Source organism: Acipenser ruthenus, chromosome 15 (genome assembly GCF_902713425.1).
Source record: "Acipenser ruthenus chromosome 15, fAciRut3.2 maternal haplotype, whole genome shotgun sequence".
Lineage (NCBI taxonomy): Eukaryota > Metazoa > Chordata > Actinopteri > Acipenseriformes > Acipenseridae > Acipenser > Acipenser ruthenus.
In genome coordinates, this window is record NC_081203.1 from 34,643,614 (window position 1) to 34,665,932 (window position 22,319).

Here is a 22,319-nt window from a genome sequence, read left to right on the forward strand (position 1 = left end):
ACTGATTTCAACCTGCTTTCAAATGGGTCCCAGCGGGAGGTGGAAACTCAAGCATCAGACTGACGCTTCCTCCTCCTCTGGCGTTTCCCTGAACCGAGCGCTGCCTCTCAGCGCTGTCAGGCAGAGAACGAGAAAACAAAGAACTGGAGACTGATCCCAGAGGCTTTCCACAAACAGCAGCACCTGTCCCAGAGCTGTGGGGGCCAGCGATCCAGACACTGCTTCAGAAGAGAGAGATTGCAGCAGAGGAATAAATATTCACTCCCAGTTAGTTCAGATCATATACAGATCTTGGAAAGAAAAGAGATATTGATCTTATTTGGTACCCCAACAAAACAAAACAAAACAAAAAACACACACACACAAATATTCAAGATAGCTTTCTTTTTATTAAAATCTTTATTTAGCATGTTATATTTTACATCCAGTCCAGTATATAATATTAGTGCCAAGAGCAGTAATAATAATAATAATAATAATAATAATAATAATAATAATAGATATATTTTCTAAATGCATCTGTATTGATAAGTTTGTCCCAAAAGAAATGGAGGGTGCATGATTCCTATCATGCTGGGCTTTACAGTGAAACTGCAGGACTTCTAGTGTAAGGGCTGTGTCTCCTGCAAACCTAGATCAAAACACAAATAAAAAAAACTCAAATTATTCTGCAGACATCCAATTTTTTCTGTCATAAAATGTATTTCTAAAACACTGTCAATATTGTAACAGCTGCTCAGGGTTAGACACTTCCGAGTCCCTTGTTTAGGGAGAATGATGAAAGGACCAGGTGGCAGGAATATGAGCCGTCAGACACGCTGTAGAATCTGCTGTGAATGAACTGATCACACTATTAGCTGGAGTTCTTCAGGCAGCTCATTTATTTAACAGGAGCCTTACTGCTCAAACTCCTGGCTCCCCAGTCGTTTAAATAACACACCAGGATTGAGCGGAGTTCTGAACCCCAGGACTGGGAGCTGCGGGGCTGGTGTGAGTCTCTAACCCTGGCGCTGTTACTGTGGGAATGTGCCGGCCCAGCCCTACATGTGAGGGGTCGGGGGCCGGGGATCAGGCCAGCGGGATGGACACGGCTCCGTTGGCACGGCTGCGGCTGCGTGTGTGCACGCTGGACTCGGACAGCTCCCCGCCGGGCTCCTCCCCCTTCTTCTCAGCGAACGTAGACAGGAAGCGCAGCGTCATCGAGTCCCACTCTTCCGGCAGCAGCAGCAGCAGGAAACCCAGGCAGATGATGAAGGAGGCGGCCAGGCGGACCACACTGAAGATCACCTCGTGCTTCAAGACGTCCACCGCTGAGAGAGGGGGAGAGACACCGAAACAGTGTGAGAGAGGGATGAAGAACCACACTGAAGATCACCTTGTGCTTCAAGACGTCCACCGCTGAGAGGGGGAGAGAGGGGGAGAGACACCGAGACAGTGTGAGTTTGGGATGAAGAACCACACTGAAGATCACCTCGTGCTTCAAGACATCCACCGCTGAGAGGGGGAGAGAGGGGGAGAGACACCGAGACAGTGTGAGAGAGGGATGAAGAACCACACTGAAGATCACCTCGTGCTTCAAGACATCCACCGCTGAGAGGGGGAGAGAGGGAGAGAGACACCGAGACAGTGTGAGAGAGGGATGGAGGAACCACACTGAAGATCACCTCGTGCTTCAAGACATCCACCACTGAGAGGGGGAGAGAGGGATGAAGAACCATCCTGAAGATCACCTTGTGCTTCAAGACATCCACTGCTGAGAGGGGGAGAGAGGGAGAGAGACACCGAGACAGTGTAAGAGAGGGATGAAGAACCACACTGAAGATCACCTTGTGCTTCAAGACATCCACCGCTGAGAGGGGGAGAGAGGGGGAGAGACACCGAGACAGTGTGAGAGAGGGATGAAGAACCACACTGAAGATCACCTCGTGCTTCAAGACATCCACCACTGAGAGGGGGAGAGAGGGGGAGAGACACAGAGACAGTGTGAGTTTGGGATGGAGAACCACACTGAAGATCACCTCGTGCTTCAAGACATCCACCACTGAGAGGAGGAGAGAGGGAGAGAGGGGGAGTGAGAAGGAGTGCGAGAGGGAGTGTTTGTACCTGCGTTTCCTGGCACACTCAGCAGGGTGCCGATAGAGATGAGGATGGGATAGGTCAGGACAACCCCGACATTCACCAGGATGTTGAACACTGCAGAGAGAGAGAGAGAGAGAGAGAGAGAGAGGGGGGGGGTTAGACACACACGCACACACACACACAGACAGAACTACAAAGACCTGCCATGGTATTCTAATGTTTATTTTCACAGCCTCTATTTTTAAGGAAAGTCTGTGTCATCAGCGACAGATGGAGAGCTAAAGTGTGAGGACTCCGACCTCTCCTGGCTGAAATGTATATATATATATCCAGTAAAGTATTGGAACTTGAATTTATAATCCTATTTCCCGCAGGTGCTGCAGGTCAGCGGGGGGACTTACCCAGCCAGAGCCCTGCCGCCCCACACAGGTACCCCCAGGGCAGGGCGGAGAAGGAGCCCCAGTGCTCCACCTTAGTGAAGAAGAGGATGAGGGGGATGCAGGAGATGAAGATCAGGTTGAAGAATCCCAGGGTGGAGAAGAAGTGCGCCGCCTCGCCCAGGTTGGCACTGCCCTGGAACATCTTGAACAGGACCTGCCAGGGGGACAGGGGACAGGGGGACACTTCCCCAATTAGACACAGACGTTTTGTTTGCGTTACTGATTGTGATCATGTTGATGAAGTCTGTTCCCGGCACAGTCAGGGTTAACACGCTCTTGATGAAGTCTGTTCCCAGGACTCTCGCCCGGGAAAGTCAGGGTTCACACGCTCACCTTGTAGAGTGCTGATGTGGAGGCGGAGCCCACCGCCAGGGCAACGCCTATGATGGAGTCTCCATGGAAACCGTCTGCGTACGCCATCATCACAATGCCTGTGATCGCCATGATGGCCGCCACTATCTGTGGGCAGAAGCACAGGACAGGGTATTGTGGGATAGCAAGAGTCCTCCAGTCAGCTCTGTTTTATTGATCTTAATAAAGACGCTCTCTTGGAATAATTGCAATCAGAGCTGAAGGTCGCAGTGAAGGGGCTGGCATGCACTGCTAGAGAAGGACGTTTCTTTACTGATATAGTTAGTAAGCTTCCTAACACAAGCAGAAACCACAATAGAGAACAACAGGGGACACATTTAATAGGGCGTTAAGGAGGAAAGAAATGACATGTTTAGAAAATTGAGAAAATAGAAAGTATTTCTTTATGCTGGGAGCTGACAGTAAAGTCCGGAGCTGTTTGGACATCATTCTGGACTGGAGTGAAAGGCTTGCTGTTTGAGAGCAGGGTCAGGGTTAGGGTTAGGGTCAGGGTTAGGGTTCATGAGGTCTTTGAAACGGATTGATTAAGCACTCCCATCCTCACCCTCCCTTACCTCCCTCACCACCTCCACCACCCATCACCCATCAACCCTCCCTCACACCCTCCCTCACCCCTCACCCCTCCCTCCTCCCTCACCCCTCACCCCTCACCCTGATGCCCATGAAGCGGTCCTTCAGCACGATCCAGGACAGCAGGAAGACAAAGGCCTTGTGGCAGCAGTAGAGTGCCGACACATCGGTGGCGCTCAGCTTGCGCAGAGCCAGCAGGTACAGGTAATTGGTGAGGGTCCACAGGATGGAGAAGGGGGCTGTGCGCTTCACAAAGAGCTTGAGTGTCAGCCCGTCCTCTCCGAAAATACGACTGCACTCCCTGGGGGACAGAGGGGAGGAGAGGTTAGGGTTAGGGTTAGGCTCAGGGTTAAATACTCGCCAGGAGAGGGGAACCCACCTGAATTTCTGGATGGGGGTCTGCTTGGGGCTGCCTGTGACCAGGTGCCCGGAGTAGTAGATGGGGAAGAAAAGGATGTTCCAGTTGGTGCTGAACCAGGTCATGAAGAAGGGGCAGGAGAAGGACTGGAAGGTCAGCTTCATCACCTGCGTCGTGCCCACCCAGGAGGAGGAGATGGAGAGCACCACCAGCAGTGAGCCCAGGACCCTGAGGGCCGTGCAGGCACAGGACTGGCAATGCGAGGGAGCCCTGCCTGCCTGGCTGCCTGCTGTCTCTGCAGGGGAGTCTGAGCCATCCTCTCCTGCAGGAACACAAGTACATGAGAACGTGACAACATGAGAACACGAGAATGTGAGAACGTGAGAATGTGAGAACATGAGAACACGAGAACGTGAGAATGTGAGAACGCGAGAATGTGAGAACATGAGAACATGAGAACATGAGAACATGAGAACACGAGAACACGAGAATGTGAGAACGTGAGAACATGAGAACGTGACAACACGAGAACACAAGAACACGAGAATGTGAGAACATGAGAACACAAGAACACGAGAATGTGAGAACATGAGAACACAAGAACACGAGAATGTGAGAACATGAGAACACAAGAACACGAGAATGTGAGAACGTGAGAACACAAGAACACGAGAATGTGAGAACGTGAGAACATGGGAACGCGAGAACTTGAGAATGCGAGAACCAGAGAACCAGAGAACACGAGAACCCATGTGAGTCCCTGTGCATATAACACTCTGCTCCCGTGGCTTTTTCGGTGAAGTGCTCTAGTAAGACACTTGATGCTGTCTACATTGATATGTTAATTTACTCCCTGTGCATTTCCTCTAAGTGCTCGCTTTCAAAGGGAAATGTCAAGGGCTGCACAAAATGACGCTGTGATGGTGTTGCTGTTGGCGTCAGCAGCTTTACAATGAAGACTGTTCCTCTCTGAAGATCTCGTCTTTCCTTTCTTTTAATCGGATACTCCACTCCCTGCTACAAACACACACACGCTGCACAAGGCTGCAGTCCAGGGGGGTTTAAGCACTTTATTTTGTGTATGTTCAGACGTTTTCTATTACAAGGCACTGAAACAGAGGCTGAGTAAGCGATATGTGAAAATGAGAAGGGGGGGCGGGAGGGGGGGGTTGGTTGGGTGTGAGATTTACTGTGCTGTGTGTTACTTAGTTGTCTGGTTCCAGTTTGATGAAATGAACACTTTTATTTTTGTTATTTAAAGACTTGTGTCAACTCTTTGAAAACATGGATTGTAAATATGTCCCAATATGTCTTCAATTCTGAAATTGTAATGCCACTACAAGCACACGCCAGCTATTCCCAAAGGTCAAGACTTTTTTTATCCATTTTCTTTTTCTGTTTTTGCTTATAAAGCACAGTTCCTACATCCTGAGGCTCCTTCCCTCTGCACAGAGTGGGTTGGCTGGGGTCCCAGTGCAGTGCGATCCCGGGTCCCTCAGCGAGTGCGATTCATTACACTGAGCTCCCAGCACTGATCAATTTACACAGGAGCTGGGAGAATGAATCAGGTGTGGTTCTTTTACCCACCTCAGCACTTTCATTCACTCCCCGCAGGCATTGTGTTTCCTATCGGCTGCACTTTGTGCCAGTAAGGGAGAGAGGGAGATGGGAGAGAGGAGCAGTGTGACTGGGAGAGGGCAGGAGGATGGGGTAGGGACAGTGTGATTGGTTAAAGGGCAGGGAGAGAGGGGCAGTGTGATTGGTAGGGGAGAAGGATAAGGACAGTGTGATTGGTTAAAGGGCAGGGAGAGAGGCGCAGTGTGATTGGTATAGTAGCTAGGGGAAAGGTAATTGTTTATTAAATATCTTTGCTAGGAATAAATCCTGAGGAGTATTAGGTGACAGACCCAGGTGGACTTGGCAGCATTAGTGTCTGCATCCTAATCAAACGTGCTGCGATACCAGGCGTGTCGGGTAATTAGTGCTGCGCTGATCAGCCACGAGCAGAACGATCCCTTTGTGCATCCCGTTTATTAAAAACTACAGACTGATCTAGTGATTATCTGTGCTCAGAGTCTCCCTGCACATGCTGCGCTGCCTCGCAGAGATACAATCATCCCTTTACTACATGCGCTGCAGCAGCTGTCCTTGACTTTACTTGGTGTTCATTTTCATTGAGCTGTTACAACGACATGAACACGAATTCACGACGTCAAAAATGAAATAGTGCAGTTTCAGAGCTCGCCGCTACTTCAGTCACTGCTTGGGCTCCCCAGGGTCAACGAACTGCGTCGTCAGCGCGGCTGCGGGTTCAACAACGAACTGCATCGTCAGCGCGGCTCCGGGTTCAACTACTTACAGCCGGTCATTTGGAAATCAACAGTGAACTGTCACAGTTAAGAGTTAAAAGGGACTCCTTTGTAAGTAAAGATTACATTGTCATGTAAGGGTGGCTGTGGGCTTAGGGCATAGCCTTTCTTTATGCTGGCTCAGTCATCATTTCCAGTGGATGTTTTGTACAGAGTTGTGTTGCGATTAAGAATAATACATTTTTTGTTGAAAAGTTGAAAATCTACATATAGATGCATTTCTATTCCATATTGATCAGGGTGTATTTCAGGGTGGTCACTTCATGAAGGGGTCCCCAGTTTGAAAACGTCTGAGAACCCCCAGGCTGTCGAACATGACTGCTATTCCCAGCTGTGATTCAGATCACACCACTTTACAGAAATCTCTGTTTGCAGCCCTTGCTGGCAGATGCACTTCCTGGGCAGTTTCATAAAACATAATAAATATTTTGCATGAACCAGAAACAATGAGCCAGTCCTGGCAGACTTTTCAACCCCATCAGCATCCTTCAATGGGACAGTTCACTTTGAAAATCAAACACGCTGTCACCCCGGCGTGGCCGTGGAGTTGGGTTAAACACGCCGTCACCCAGCGTGGCCGCGGAGCTGGGTTAAACACGCCGTCACCCCGGCGTGGCCGCGGAGCTGGGTTAAACACGCCGTCACCCCAGCGTGGCCGTGGAGCTGGGTTAAACACCTTGAAGTCAAATACATTGTCGTCTGTCCCTAGCCTCTCTTGTTTATTATCAGACTCAGGGAAGCTCCTAGTTGAATGATTTAACCCTGTGCCATCGCCTGCTGCTTCAAACCTGAAACAGCAAACCTGATTAACATTGATCCAATCCCCCAAAACATCCTCTGCAGGTCATTTATTTTTTATCTGTCTTTTTTTATTTATTCCTTAAATTAAAAGAAATAATCAGATGTTTTACATGAAAAGTATTTGAGCACATCTTAGTATCAACGTCTTAAAAACTAAAAAACAAAATAAATAAAACATTAAGAAACAACCAACACTGTCTGTGAGACTGATTGTCCAGCATACTGAACGTTTCACTGTAAGTCATACAACTGTAAGTCGCCCTGTGTAAGGGCTAATAAATCAATAATAATAATAATAATAACTGGATAGCGCCCCCTGGGTGTTTACCTTCAGAGACGGTGCAGGTGAGCACAGAGGTGCTGTAGGAGCTGAGGGGTGCCACGCGGGCAGAGTGCTTCTTCATCCTCCCCTGGGACTCCGTGCTCTCCACAGACTCGATGTCTCCGATATGAACAGGCTATCGAGACTATTCACCCACCCACCACACTGTGGTCCTGAGCTTTCTCCTCACACACCCACCACACTGTGGCCCTGAGCGCTCTCCTCACACACCCACCACACTGTGGCCCTGAGCTCTCTCCTCACACACCCACCACACTGTGGCCCTGAGCTCTCTCCTCACACACCCACCACACTGTGGACCTGAGCTCTCTCCTCACACACCCACCACACTGTGGCCCTGAGCTCTCTCCTCACACATCCCTGGCACCCACGCTCTCTCTCTCCCCTTCTCTTTCTGTTCCACTCTTTCTTTCTCTCACACACTCGTTTTTTTATCTCTCCTGCTCAGTATCTCTCTCTTTCTCTGTTTCCTTCTCTCCTTTTTCTCTTTCTCTCTCGTTCCTTCTTGCTGTATATTTCAATCTCCGTTCCCCTCGCTCAAGTTTTTAATCTCTCTCCTCTCCTCTGTTTTTTTTATCTCCACCTTGCCCTCACTCCCTCTCTGTTTCTGAGGGCTGTGCTGTTTGATGGTCCCTCTTGTGTTGTGCCCTGCAGTCCAGGCTCAGTGCTCAGTGCTCAGTCTCACACGCTCCGGCCAGCTCTCTTCTCTCTCCCAGAGAGACTGATGTTGCGGGCTGAGTCTGCATTGGAGTTCTGCTGCTACCGATGTATCTGCTAGCTGCTATAGTCACACATCCAGCCCTGCCCCCTCTCTCTCCCTCTAGTCTCCCTTCCCCTGTCTCTTTCTCTCTCTCTCACTCCCTCTCTCTCTCTCTAGCCCCCCCTCCCATGGCTCTCTCTCCTTCTCCTGCTCCCAGCAACTCAGCATTCTGTTTCAAATGAAATTCAGAGCTGTTAGCCTGCTAATTATGCTTCGGCACACAAAGTGCAATATATTTATAGCAGTATTGTTGTTTCTGCAACTAGAGACAAGGCTACAGAATCCAGGGTTGTTGGAACAAGCAAAAGCTAACAACGCAGAGGCCTGTACCATGAGACACACGAATCTTCACTGCTGCGGAAGTGTTTTTATATAAAAGCCAGAAAACAGTCGTTCATTTTGTTTATTGGACAGGATAACAGACCAGTACTACATTGTAAAAACAACGAAGCGCGGTCATTCGAGAGAGTCTACAGTATGTACAGGATGGGCACCTTGCTAGATTTGCAAAGTTCTCTCTTTAGAAATGGTGCAAACACTGCAGTGGAGTCGCAATGCGCTGGGCCAGTGATTGTTATTATACCTGCTGAAGTCAGTAATGGACAGAACAGGTCCAGCAGCCACGGCTAGTAATACACATCGTCTTGCTAAGAGGATCTGAGGGTCAGCAGCTTCAACACAGTTCAGCAGGAGCGAGTAACCTGACAATCAGCAGCCTCTACATCCAGCCCCTGAGTGTGGAGCAGCGAGGCTGCGGAGCTGCAGGTCAGAGCTCTGCAATATCAGCTGCTAGTCTGAATGCTGCCTGTCTGACCGGGACCGGGACCGCTCCCCCGTACAAACCTGAACACACATTCCAGTGACAAAGTTTAACAATCGAACCTAAACCTCTCTTCTGATTCCGGGAGCGTGTCCCAGCAAGCGAGGAGGGGTGCAGGGCAGCACTGCTGACGCAAACCCTGAATTCACCTGTCAGTCCTGGTGTAGCCCTACAGTGAGGGGAACATTATCCAAAGCTGGCTCTGAAGCAGCAAAGAGCTGCCAGGGAACATTAGCACCAAGGCTGCCGCATGTGAAATGTCACATCAGAACTACCAGGCTTCAAAGAATGCAAAAAAAGCAAGACAAAACTGTACCAGCAAGCAATTAGCGGCGGTCTCCTGTGTAATATTATACGGGCCTTACCGTAGACGCCTCTGTAAACAAGGCCCCTGGCTGGGGTCCATGCTCGATTCTGCAGTCGGCAGCATTTCTCGAGTAAAGAGCTGTTCAGGGAAACCTCGCTGACTTCAGCCCAAAAAGAGTTCACTGTGAAAGAGTGGAGACTGCAGTACAGTGAGGCGCAGGAATCATAGGGAGATACAGGAAAGCGTGGGGACATGAGGGCTAACCAGGGATTGAGAGTTGTTTGATGTGACTGTGAGTCTGTCCTGTTGTTTGATGTGACTGTGTGTCTGTCCTGTTGTTTGATGTGACTGTGTGTTCTCCAGCGTGCTGTGTGTCTGTCCTGTTGTTTGATGTGACTGTGTGTTCTCCAGCGTGCTGTGTGTCTGTCCTGTTGTTTGATGTGACTGTGTGTTCTCCAGCGTGCTGTGTGTCTGTCCTGTTGTTTGGTGTGACTGTGTGTTCTCCAGCGTGCTGTGTGTCTGTCCTGTTGTTTGATGTGACTGTGTGTTCTCCAGCGTGCTGTGTGTCTGTCCTGTTGTTTGATGTGACTGTGTGTCTGTCCTGTTGTTTGATGTGACTGTGTGTTCTCCAGCGTGCTGTGTGTCTGTCCTGTTGTTTGATGTGACTGTGTGTTCTCCAGCGTGCTGTGTGTCTGTCCTGTTGTTTGATGTGACTGTGTGTTCTCCAGCGTGCTGTGTGTCTGTCCTGTTGTTTGATGTGACTGTGTGTCTGTCCTGTTGTTTGATGTGACTGTGTGTTCTCCAGCGTGCTGTGTGTCTGTCCTGTTGTTTGATGTGACTGTGTGTCTGTCCTGTTGTTTGATGTGACTGTGTGTCTGTCCTGTTGTTTAATGTGACTGTGTGTTCTCCAGCGTGCTGTGTGTCTGTCCTGTTGTTTGATGTGACTGTGTGTCTGTCCTGTTGTTTGATGTGACTGTGTGTTCTCCAGCGTGCTGTGTGTCTGTCCTGTTGTTTGATGTGACTGTGTGTCTGTCCTGTTGTTTAATGTGACTGTGTGTTCTCCAGCGTGCTGTGTGTCTGTCCTGTTGTTTGATGTGACTGTGTGTCTGTCCTGTTGTTTGATGTGACTGTGTGTTCTCCAGCGTGCTGTGTGTCTGTCCTGTTGTTTGATGTGACTGTGTCTGTCCTGTTGTTTGATGTGACTGTGTGTTCTCCAGCGTGCTGTGTGTCTGTCCTGTTGTTTGATGTGACTGTGTGTTCTCCAGCGTGCTGTGTGTCTGTCCTGTTGTTTGATGTGACTGTGTGTCTGTCCTGTTGTTTGATGTGACTGTGTGTCTGTCCTGTTGTTTGATGTGACTGTGTGTTCTCCAGCGTGCTGTGTGTCTGTCCTGTTGTTTGATGTGACTGTGTGTTCTCCAGCGTGCTGTGTGTCTGTCCTGTTGTTTGATGTGACTGTGTGTCTGTCCTGTTGTTTGATGTGACTGTGTGTCTGTCCTGTTGTTTGATGTGACTGTGTGTTCTCCAGCGTGCTGTGTGTCTGTCCTGTTGTTTGATGTGACTGTGTGTTCTCCAGCGTGCTGTGTGTCTGTCCTGTTGTTTGATGTGACTGTGTGTCTGTCCTGTTGTTTGATGTGACTGTGTGTCTGTCCTGTTGTTTGATGTGACTGTGTGTCTGTCCTGTTGTTTGATGTGACTGTGTGTTCTCCAGCATGCTGTGTGTCTGTCCTGTTGTTTGATGTGACTGTGTGTCTGTCCTGTTGTTTGATGTGACTGTGTGTTCTCCAGCGTGCTGTGTGTCTGTCCTGTTGTTTGATGTGACTGTGTGTCTGTCCTGTTGTTTGATGTGACTGTGTGTTCCCCAGCGTGCTGTGTGTCTGTCCTGTTGTTTGATGTGACTGTGTGTTCTCCAGCGTGCTGTGTGTCTGTCCTGTTGTTTGATGTGACTGTGTGTCTGTCCTGTTGTTTGATGTGACTGTGTGTTCCCCAGCGTGCTGTGTGTCTGTCCTGTTGTTTGATGTGACTGTGTGTTCCCCAGCGTGCTGTGTGTCTGTCCTGTTGTTTGATGTGACTGTGTGTTCTCCAGCGTGCTGTGTGTCTGTCCTGTTGTTTGATGTGACTGTGTGTCTGTCCTGTTGTTTGATGTGACTGTGTGTTCCCCAGCGTGCTGTGTGTCTGTCCTGTTGTTTGATGTGACTGTGTGTTCCCCAGCGTGCTGTGTGTCTGTCCTGTTGTTTGATGTGACTGTGTGTTCTCCAGCGTGCTGTGTGTCTGTCCTGTTGTTTGATGTGACTGTGTGTCTGTCCTGTTGTTTGATGTGACTGTGTGTTCTCCAGCGTGCTGTGTGTCTGTCCTGTTGTTTGATGTGACTGTGTGTCTGTCCTGTTGTTTGATGTGACTCTGTGTTCTCCAGCGTGCTGTGTGTCTGTCCTGTTGTTTGATGTGACTGTGTGTCTGTCCTGTTGTTTGATGTGACTGTGTGTCTGTCCTGTTGTTTGATGTGACTGTGTGTTCTCCAGCGTGCTGTGTGTCTGTCCCCGGTTGCTATCAGCTCCACACTCATTCCCTGTGTCTCCCTCCCTCCCAGGTGAATTCAGGGTTTGCGTCAGCAGCGCTGTCATTACCAGCACATTAATAATAATGAGCACTAGTCTACACACTCCACTCTCAGCTCTGCAGCGCTGTCATTACCAGCACATTAATAATAATGAGCACTAGTCTACACACTCCACTCTCAGCTCTGCAGCGCTGTCATTACCAGCACATTAATAATAATGAGCACTAGTCTACACACTCCACTCTCAGCTCTGCAGCGCTGTCATTACCAGCACATTAATAATAATGAGCACTAGTCTACACACTCCACTCTCAGCTCTGCAGCACATTTATTCAAAACTGCCCTTAATCAGTGGCTTTTGAAGTTCTGGTGTGCAGATTGAATTGATATTAATATTCATAAGGCAGTGGTCCGAATCACTGTTCATATCGGGAGGGGGGGGCTGTGTGGTCGTGCCTATGCCAGGATGCAGACGTGACTGCTTATCACTGGCAGTGTTTGCACAGATGGGGGGAGAGAGGGAGGGAGAGAGGAGGGAGGAGGGAAGGAGAGGAAGCACTCTGGTATACTTCTGCCTCTGCTGCTTATCACTGAGAATGTGTTTGCACAGACGCAGGGGAGAGAGAGGGAACAGAAACAATTCAACAACATGAGCACCCCCTCCTCCCTCTCCCCTTTCCTTCTCCCTCTCCCCTCTCTCACTCCCCCCTCTGCCTCTCCCCTCTCCCTATCCCCCCTCTCCCTCTCCCCTCTCCCTCCCCTCTCCTCTCCTCTCCCTCTCTCCCTCCCCTCTCCTCTCCCCTCTCCCTCTCTCCCTCCCCTCTCCTCTCCCTCTCTCCCTCCCCTCTCCTCTCCCCTCTCCCTCTCTCCCCTCTCCTCTCCCCTCTCTACCCTCTCTCTCCCCTCTCCCTTTCCTCTCCTCTCCCCTCTCCCTCTCTCCCCTCTCCTCTCCCCTCTCTCCCCTCTCCTCTCCCCTCTCCTCTCCTCTCCTCTCCCCTCCCTCCTCTCCTCTCCTCTCCCCTCTCTCCTCCCCTCTCCTCTCCTCTCCTCTCCTCTCCTCTCTCTCTCCTCTCCCCTCCTCTCCTCTCTCTCTCCTCTCCCTCTCCCCCTGTGTTGGCATGCCAGTCTCGCTCCTCAGTAATGACACATGCCTGTCTCCATTAGGACATCATCACGACTCGCACACTTCCTCTCGCTGCACAAATGAAGGGAAATGGAGCTGAGGATCACCTCCGACCCCTCCAGGAACCAGAGGAGAGACAGAGGGAGAGAGAGAGAGAGATAGAGAGAGGGGGGAGAGAGAGTGTGATAGAGAGGGATACAGGGAGTGAATACAGAGGGGGAGAGAGAGTGTGATAGAGAGAGAGGAGAGGTAGAGAGAGAGAATTACATCTACTTCGTTCTTATTTTTATTTGTAATTTCTCTATCTTTGCTGAACTGACTTTGACAAACTCAATAAGGACATCAATCAAACTAAGAAAAAAGGCTACATCCTATTCCCTCCCTCCCTCTCCCTCTCTTCTTTACTCCTCAGTCTGAGCAGCCCTGTGATTGCTGTCAGGATGAGAAATGCCTCGTCGGCTCTGTGAACTCTTTGTATTCTTGTGAATATTAAGAGCTCTCTTAGCAGGTACAGACTCCGGGGTGGAGGAGGGGGCGGGCATTGCCGGGAGCATCTTGTCTTTGTTTTCCTCCCGTTTCTTTTAAAGCGATCTGCCTGTGTATTAAAGCACTTGATATATACTGTGTATCTCGTTTTAAACTCGCTGCCTCCAGGCTTGTGCAGTACACTGCAGCAGCCAGGTGGAAATAACAATATATTTAGAGCCGAGATAGAAGGTAACCCTTCGGAGAAGCGTCAAGGAGAGAAATGTTCACAACAGTGCCTTCAGCAGCACACGGAGAGCCATTCTTTCTGGGTTCAGTTAGAATGATAATGTTTATCGACATGGTGCTCATGAAACAATTGTATTTCTATTAGGTATTAGACAGAATGACAATTTTACAAAAAATCGATCACTAAATAAAAAGATAATAGTTTGCCATGTTGTTGTTTTTTTAATGCGCTCTACCATACCTACTTGCAGAGAAAATGAGCCTCTGCTAACCTCTGCCTCCGAGATTTGTAGAAAACTTGTTTATAAACATCTCTCCAGACAGGTGCAGCCATTTCCAGACATAATAATAACAATATAATAATAATAATAATAATAATAATAATAATAATAATAATAATAATAATAATAATAAAAGACCCATTTTCTTCATGCACACAGATACATCGATAAAGACCTCAGATCATCCTGACCCGAGACAGTATGTTTGTACACAAGATCACTTCTAAAAAATACAAATAAAAAACATCTCAAAGCTATTATTTTCTGTTTATAAGGTCGTGACCCCAACCTGGGAAAACTATTAGGAGGGGAAAACAACGAGACGTTTAAGGTCACTGGAAACTAGTGTCCCGAAAAATAATAGGAGAGTTACGAAACTACAAAGTCCACAATGCACCTGGCTGAGCTTCCTGCCAAATCAATACTCAAGAGACTGACACGTGGAGTGTGAATTTCGTGGCACGATATCAAGATTCAGCCAGTGTCAACATTTAAAATGATTCTTTTTTAATTTATATTTGGAAAAGGAGACCCTATATGAAAAAGGTAGGCGAAGTTACTATTTTATTGTTTCAAATTAGGATATGTAACGAGCATATTTTTATAAATCAAATTTCAGTTGTATTTATAATTTTTTTGTTTGCTTGTGTAAGTTACCTGTAAGAATGTTTGCTCAAAGTGAAACTTAGCGGTCAGCGTGTGTCTGTGTCCGTGCTCATCCTTAGCGGTCAGCGTGTGCCTGTGACCGTGCTCATCCTTAGCGGTCAGCGTGTGCCTGTGACCGTGCTAGCGGTCAGCGTGTGCCTGTGACCGTGCTCATCCTTAGCGGTCAGCGTGTGTCTGTGTCCGTGCTCATCCTTAGCGGTCAGCGTGTGCTTGTGTCCGTGCTCATCCTTAGCGGTCAGCGTGTGCCTGTGACCGTGCTCATCCTTAGCGGTCAGCGTGTGCCTGTGTCCGTGCTCATCCTTAGCGGTCAGCGTGTGTCTGTGTCCGTGCTCATCCTTAGCGGTCAGCGTGTGCCTGTGTCCGTGCTCATCCTTAGCGGTCAGCGTGTGTCTGTGTCCGTGCTCATCCTTAGCGGTCAGCGTGTGTCTGTGTCCGTGCTCATCCTTAGCCGTGAGGTTTTTAATTGCCCCGTACTCCAACACAGAAGCACAAGTGTGTAAAAAAAATCTTCATAGAAAAGTGTATTATGTGCTGTTGAGTGCTGTGGAAAGGTACTCTTCTATATTCATGTAATATAGCAATATATCGTTTTCTTAAAGTTTAGTTTACTGCAAGTAGTTTACACGTTTACAAAAAATGAATACAAAGTAAACGTGGCAGCCTTGATTCCACTTTTGCTGTGGTTTTATAAGTAAGGTGACCATATGGCGCCGTGTTCAGTGGGACACTTCAGGCTTTTCAACTCCCAACCCAAAGCATTGTGGTAAGCGTAGTCCTGCTTCTCAGTAAGCAGTGAAACAGGATCCACTCTGAATCAACAAGAACCTTTCACAAGACAATTAATCCTGCAGTATGCATAGTCTGCCCCCCAGTGGCTACAACAGGAACTGACACTGTACCCTTGAGCAAGGTACTTTACCTAGATTGCTCCAGTAAAAACCCAACTGTATAAATGGGTAATTGTATGTAAAAATAATGTGATATCTGTATAATGTGAAATAATGTATAATGTGATATCTTGTAAGAATTGTAAGTCGCCCTGGATAAGGGCGTCTGCTAAGAAATAAATAATTCTATACGAGTGGCACATGTGTCTACTAAAGGATACTTTTTTCTAAAGTCAGTAAAACCAGCAACAATATGCTTTTTGTAATTGCTCTTATTTGAAATCGTTCTTATCCAGTTATCATACTTTATGGAATCTACTCTTATAAGCAAATATCGTTACTATCAGTTTAACTGCTCTTGGTCGAATTCACTTTAAATGTAATTATTCACTGTATTCTTTATTTTGCTCTTATTTGAATCTGATCTCACTTTCTACTGACTTTACTGTACTTTATAACTGCTCTTATCTGTACTGTGATGCTTTGTATTGTGATGCTTTGCAATGTGATACTTTGTATTTTGATATTTTGCAATGTGATACTTTGTATTGTGATATTTTGCAATGTGATACTTTGTATTGTGATATTTTGCAATGTGATACTTTGTATTTTGATATTTTGCAATGTGATACTTTGTATTTTGATATTTTGCAATGTGATACTTTGTATTGTGATGCTTTGCAATGTGATACTTTGTATTGTGATATTTTGCAATGTGATACTTTGTATTGTGATATTTTGCAATGTGATACTTTGTATTGTGATATTTTGCAATGTGATACTTTGTATTTTGATATTTTGCAATGTGATACTTTGTATTGTGATATTTTGCAATGTGATACTTTGTATTTTGATATTTTGCAATGTGATACTTTGTATTGTGATGCTTTGCAATGTGATACTTTGTATTTTGATATTTTGCAATGTGATACTTTGTATTTTGATATTTTGCAATGTGATACTTTGTATTTTGATATTTTGCAATGTGATACTTTGTATTGTGATATTTTGCAATGTGATACTTTGTATTTTGATATTTTGCAATGTGATACTTTGTATTGTGATGCTTTGCAATGTGATACTTTGTATTTTGATATTTTGCAATGTGATACTTTGTATTTTGATATTTTGCAATGTGATACTTTGTATTGTGATGCTTTGCAATGTGATACTTTGTATTTTGATATTTTGCAATGTGATACTTTGTATTGTGATATTTTGCAATGTGATACTTTGTATTTTTGATGCTTTGCAATGTGATACTTTGTATTGTGATGCTTTGTAATAACTGTAAGTTGCCCTGGATAAGGGCGTCTGCTAATAAATAAGTAATAATAATAATAATAATAGTAGTAATAGTAATACTAAGAGTGTTTTCAGACTCGAGCGTGGAATCTGTTGTAAGGGTGTAGCGGGGTGAACCCGTGCTTGTCCCGTCACTGTCTTAACCCCAGCGTTCTTCAGTTGAACGGTTTATTGCAACACACAAAGGTACAGGACTCTCCTGGCTTGGACTCATTATCTGACCGCTATGGAGCTCCCCTTTACCTTCGGGGTCACTTAAAGGGGCAGCAGCAAACAATAGGCATACATTAACTGGGGCAGCAGTGTGGAGTAGTGGTTATGGCTCTGGACTCTTGACTGGAGGGTTGTGGGTTCAATCCCCAGTGGGGGACACTGCTGTTGTATCCTTGAGCAAGGTACTTTACCTAGATTGCTCCAGTAAAAACCCAACTGTATAAATGGGTAATTGTATGTAAAAAAAAAAAAAAAAAATTGTGATATCTGTATAATGTGAAATAATGTATAATGTGATATCTTGTAACAATTGTAAGTCACCCTGGATAAGGGTGTCTGCTAAGAAATAAATAATTAACACTTAAAGGAGGGGCCGCAATTCACAGTGGGGTTCGTTACACAGGGCAGAACACCCGTCACCCCTGTGAGGAATTCAAGCCCCCCCAGTTTGAAAACACCCATCACCCCTGTGAGGAATTCAAGCACCCCCAGTTTGAAAACACCCATCACCCCTGTGAGGAATTCAAGCACCCCCAGTTTGAAAACACCCATCACCCCTGTGAGGAATTCAAGCACCCCCAGTTTGAAAAACATCATCGCTTTTACTGAAGTTGTCTTTCTCACTCTGCTCAGTTAACTACATGACCGCAAAACCACATGCAGAAGGTTCTGGCTGCATTGAATGTTGCCCAAGGCACTGTGCTGCAGGCATGTCCTCACAGTGCAGTTCTATGATTCCCCCACACAAGGGCACTATAAAACTGCTCACTTGCAAGCAGAAATGTATTTATTCTGTTTACGCAACAGGGACCCTCTGTAAGAAGGAACATACCCCCAGAAACCTCAAGTCTGATGAGTTTCCTAATTGGTTGTACCAGTCAGTGTTTGGAATGAACCCTCATTTACTGGAATGCATCCTAGACAAATTACAAAACCGTTTTCTATTCTTATAAACCACTGGATTGCCTCACTCTCGGATATTCATGCAACAGAGGAGCCTCGTATTAAAATGGTTTATTAGCTTGCACATGGATTCAAATAACAGTTGTTTTAATTCATGGGTAACTGTATTGGTCAGGAATAGAGCATGTTAATGTGAATATGTGGAATAATAGATTTGTGTAGAAATCCTGAGTGACGCGACCCGCTCAGCTCTGCTGGGTGTCTGTGGTCTCTAGCTGGGTTTATTTCGTGGGGTCAGTAGTGACTGGAGCTTGACCGTGACATGAAAGTCATGTCTGCTCACTTTTGAAATGTCTGGTTACAAAAGCCCTGCTTTCCTTTGCTGAGAGAGAGAGAGAAAAACAAACACACAAGACAGGACTCCCCCTGCACCCCACGAGGTAGTGTCTTCACCAGGGAAACACACTTTCCTGACTAGGACTCCCCCTGCACCCCACGAGGTAGTGTCTTCACCAGGGAAACACACTTTCCTGACTAGGACTCCCCCTGCACCCCACGAGGTAGTGCCTTCACCAGGGAAACACACTTTCCTGACTAGGACTCCCCCTGCACCCCACGAGGTAGTGTCTTCACCAGGGAAGCACACTTTCCTGACTCGGACTCCCCCTGCAACCCACGAGGTAGTGTCTTCACCAGGGAAACACACTTTCCTGACTAGGACTCCCCCTGCACCCCACGAGGTAGTGCCTTCACCAGGGAAACACACTTTCCTGACTAGGACTCCCCCTGCACCCCACGAGGTAGTGTCTTCACCAGGGAAGCACACTTTCCTGACTCGGACTCCCCCTGCAACCCACGAGGTAGTGTCTTCACCAGGGAAACACACTTTCCTGACTAGGACTCCCCCTGCACCCCACGAGGTAGTGCCTTCACCAGGGAAACACACTTTCCTGACTAGGACTCCCCCTGCACCCCACGAGGTAGTGTCTTCACCAGGGAAACACACTTTCCTGACTAGGACTCCCCCTGCACCCCACGAGGTAGTGCCTTCACCAGGGAAACACACTTTCCTGACTAGGACTCCCCCTGCACCCCACGAGGTAGTGTCTTCACCAGGGAAACACACTTTCCTGACTAGGACTCCCCCTGCACCCCACAAGGTAGTGCCTTCACCAGGGAAACACACTTTCCTGACTAGGACTCCCCCTGCACCCCACGAGGTAGTGCCTTCACCAGGGAAACACACTTTCCTGACAGTGTAAAACCAGAAAATATTCCCTCTGGAAATCTGGAATGTATTGGCAGTGATGGAGCGATCAATGAGCAGATTGATACACACAGGCTGGGGAACAAAGGGACAGATTGTGTTAAATGGGTTTTAGATCAGCTGCGTGCACGTGGACACAGTGACAGACCTCTGACCCACTCCGCTCCCCTCTGACATCAGGGAGAGGATTTTTTCATCTTGCTAGAAAGAGCCAACAATACATGAAGCAAATATCAGCAGAGACCTCCCCCAGTCTTCAGGATTACTACCGTACTGCCAGATACTGTCTCCAGTACAATCCCTCAGCTCTAACCACAGTCCCTCAGCTCTAACCACTAGACCACACTGCCTCCCTCCCTCCCAGTCCCTCAGCTCTAACCACTAGACCACACTGCCTCCCTCCCAGTCCCTCAGCTCTAACCACTAGACCACACTGCCTCCCTCCCTCCCAGTCCCTCAGCTCTAACCACTAGACCACACTGCCTCCCTCCCTCCCAGTCCCTCAGCTCTAACCACTAGACCACACTGCCTCCCTCCCAGTCCCTCAGCTCTAACCACTAGACCACACTGCCTCCCTCCCAGTCCCTCAGCTCTAACCACTAGACCACACTGCCTCCCTCCCAGTCCCTCAGCTCTAACCACTAGACCACACTGCCTCCCTCCCAGTCCCTCAGCTCTAACCACTAGACCACACTGCCTCCCTCCCAGTCCCTCAGCTCTAACCACTAGACCACACTGCCTCCCTCCCAGTCCCTCAGCTCTAACCACTAGACCACACTGTGAAAGGCACAGAAAACACACCAGTGCTGTTCAGAACGAGGCCGAGGCTTCAGATAGCTGGGCTTTATTTACAGCTCTTCAGTTAGACCTGCTCGTTTGTTCTTCAGCCGTTTCTCATTCTTCCTGTTGAAATTGAGCTGATGAGTGCGAATTGGTTTTGCTAAACGGCGGTCTGAGCTGTAGATGCGCTGGATTGAGAGCGTGCGTCGTGTTAAAGACCCGCGGGGCGCTGCGCGACAGATATGGATGTGTTTGTGTGCGAGGGTGAGCCACAGAGAGCTTGTAATGCGAAGCCCTGGAGCAGTTAAGCAGCGTCGGGAATCTGTCACAACCATTCACTATTCACAGGAGTCATTTACACACGGAGCTGAAACACAAACTTTATACCGTCCGCGCTTTGACAATATTTACATTTCTTACCTGTTTAATATGTTATATTGTGTGGGGGTGTATGTGTAGTATTTGAATGTTTTTATTTATACACACTCACACACACACACACACTCACACACACACACACACACACACACACACACACACACACACACACACTCTCACACACACACACACACACACACACACACATCCACACATGCTTGGAATCATCCCAGTAAGATTAGCTGACCTGTTTACTTATTCTTTAGATACAGAACATACCTGTATATACACCTAAAGAATACACGGCAAAGCGGACCTGAGGCCAGTTCAAACACAGCGGGGTTTAAACACGTCGCACTGGCGGCAGTGTCCAGTTTCATTATTGGACACGATACAGAACTTCAGATCTGTACGTGGCGGTGTCTTTACACTGAGAAGCACATTCACGCTAAAATCACTCGCACAACTGAGATGAATTCTTATGAATTTCGTATTGCAGAAGGCTATACTAAATACAAAGAACAGTTTGACGTGTTCTCATATAAAATGGCAATTTGTACAGATTTTATAATTATTGTTTTGTTCCCTATATTGTATTACTTCATCTGTTTTTATTATATATATATATAGTGTGTGTGTTTTTGTATTTTTTTGCTTATATATTGCTGTTATTATTATTATTATTATTATTATTATTATTATTATTATTATTATTATTATTAATCAACGCGTTTTAAACACGCTGTTGTGCGTTGAGTTTCCGCACGTCCACAGAACAGTCTCTAAAGTATTTGAAGCTGGCACTGAAACGTGCTGATGAATGATGAATGACTGTCCTCGAGCTTGCATCTGAGTGAGCGGCTCCTCCCACTCGCCTGCCCTGTTCCTTATATGTAGATATCTATATAAATAGAGACATCTCCTGCTGCTTTAACCTCCACTCTTTAATAAACCCCAGCAGGGGACTTACTCTTGTGGCTAGAGTATCCAGGGTAGTAGCCGTAGTACCCCGTGATCCTCAGGATCCGGTCTTCAATGGTGAGCACTCCATTGGTCGGGGGTTTGTCGACTTCTCCAAAACAAGGGCGGCCGCCCGGCTCCTTCTCCGGCCGGGAAGGAGACCCCTTGCCCGGGAGATGCGTAGCTGTTTTCAGCGGCTGCAGTCCGAAACTCTCCACCTCTGCATCCCTGCCACTAGCGCCGGTAGAAGCCGTGCTGACCATCGCAGGTCCGGTCAGGCACAGGGCAGGTCGCGGGGGCTCCGCGCTCACCATCCGGACACGGTCAATGATATCAACGCGGGAGAAGAGCGGTGGAAGAGAACATTCCTGCAGACTCGCGCTCTGCAATGCCAGGACAGCGAGTGACCGGAGAGGGGATGGTGGGGAGGTAATGTGTCTATGTCACCGCCAGAGGGCGCCCCTCCTCCTCGCTTCATCTCTTATCCAGACGCATGGGGTTTACCGTTGCCTGCTGCTGTTATCTCCCTGTGCAGTGCAGTGTGGCGCAGTGTTTAAACGATGCCAGTTCTGTTCATTATGAGTAAGTCACCACTGCTCTTACATAAAATCTCATGCTCGCATAACATGTTTATTATCAAACTTTACATTACATGTTAAATTCTTAATCCTGGTTATATAGAGTCACGTGTGTTCACTACACAGCACACCAACACAATGCAATAATAATAATAATAATAATAATAAACTCCATGCTTCTTTGACACAGAGATTAGTGTGTATCACTGGTCTGGAGACGCGGAGATCAGTGTGTATCACTGTGGTCTGGAGACGCAGCGATCAGTGTATATCGGTGTGTATCACTGTGGTCTGGAGACGCAGAAATCAGCAGTGTGGTCTGGAGACGCAGAAATCAGCAGTGTGGTCTGGAGACGCGGAGATCAGCAGTGTGGTTTGGGGACGCAGAGGAGCCTGTAGTGCCGCAGCTCTGGCTGGCTGGGCGAGGAGATCCATACAGAGGCTGTCTTGTGTATGGGGAGCTGTCCGCTGAAAACGTGGTGCTGAAGTGA

At 47.6% G+C, this 22,319-nt stretch overlaps 1 protein-coding gene across 6 annotated transcripts; it reads right to left on the bottom strand.

Annotated features, from left to right (window-relative positions):
* Positions 1–375: 375 nt before the first annotated feature.
* LOC117415334 (solute carrier family 35 member F4-like) lies at positions 376–21,679 on the bottom strand. Of its 6 annotated transcripts, none has more exons than XR_009307307.1 (8): positions 21,261–21,679; positions 3,841–4,141; positions 3,543–3,762; positions 2,853–2,978; positions 2,481–2,673; positions 2,104–2,193; positions 1,045–1,398; positions 376–631 (listed from the first exon to the last, which is right to left on the bottom strand). XR_009307307.1 is itself a non-coding variant. In XM_058986565.1 (8 exons), the coding sequence occupies exons 1-8, from the start codon at positions 21,562–21,564 to the stop codon at positions 1,069–1,071; spliced, it is 1,476 nt and encodes a 491-aa protein (XP_058842548.1). In that variant the 5' UTR covers positions 21,565–21,679; the 3' UTR covers positions 376–1,068. The 6 variants fall into 6 exon arrangements, 5 of the variants coding, with proteins under 5 accessions (XP_058842548.1, XP_034773170.2, XP_034773169.2 ...); XM_058986565.1 differs by adding an exon at positions 1,472–1,494 and having other exon boundaries at positions 376–1,287; XM_034917279.2 differs by having other exon boundaries at positions 1,045–1,310; positions 21,261–21,678.
* Positions 21,680–22,319: the final 640 nt, after the last annotated feature.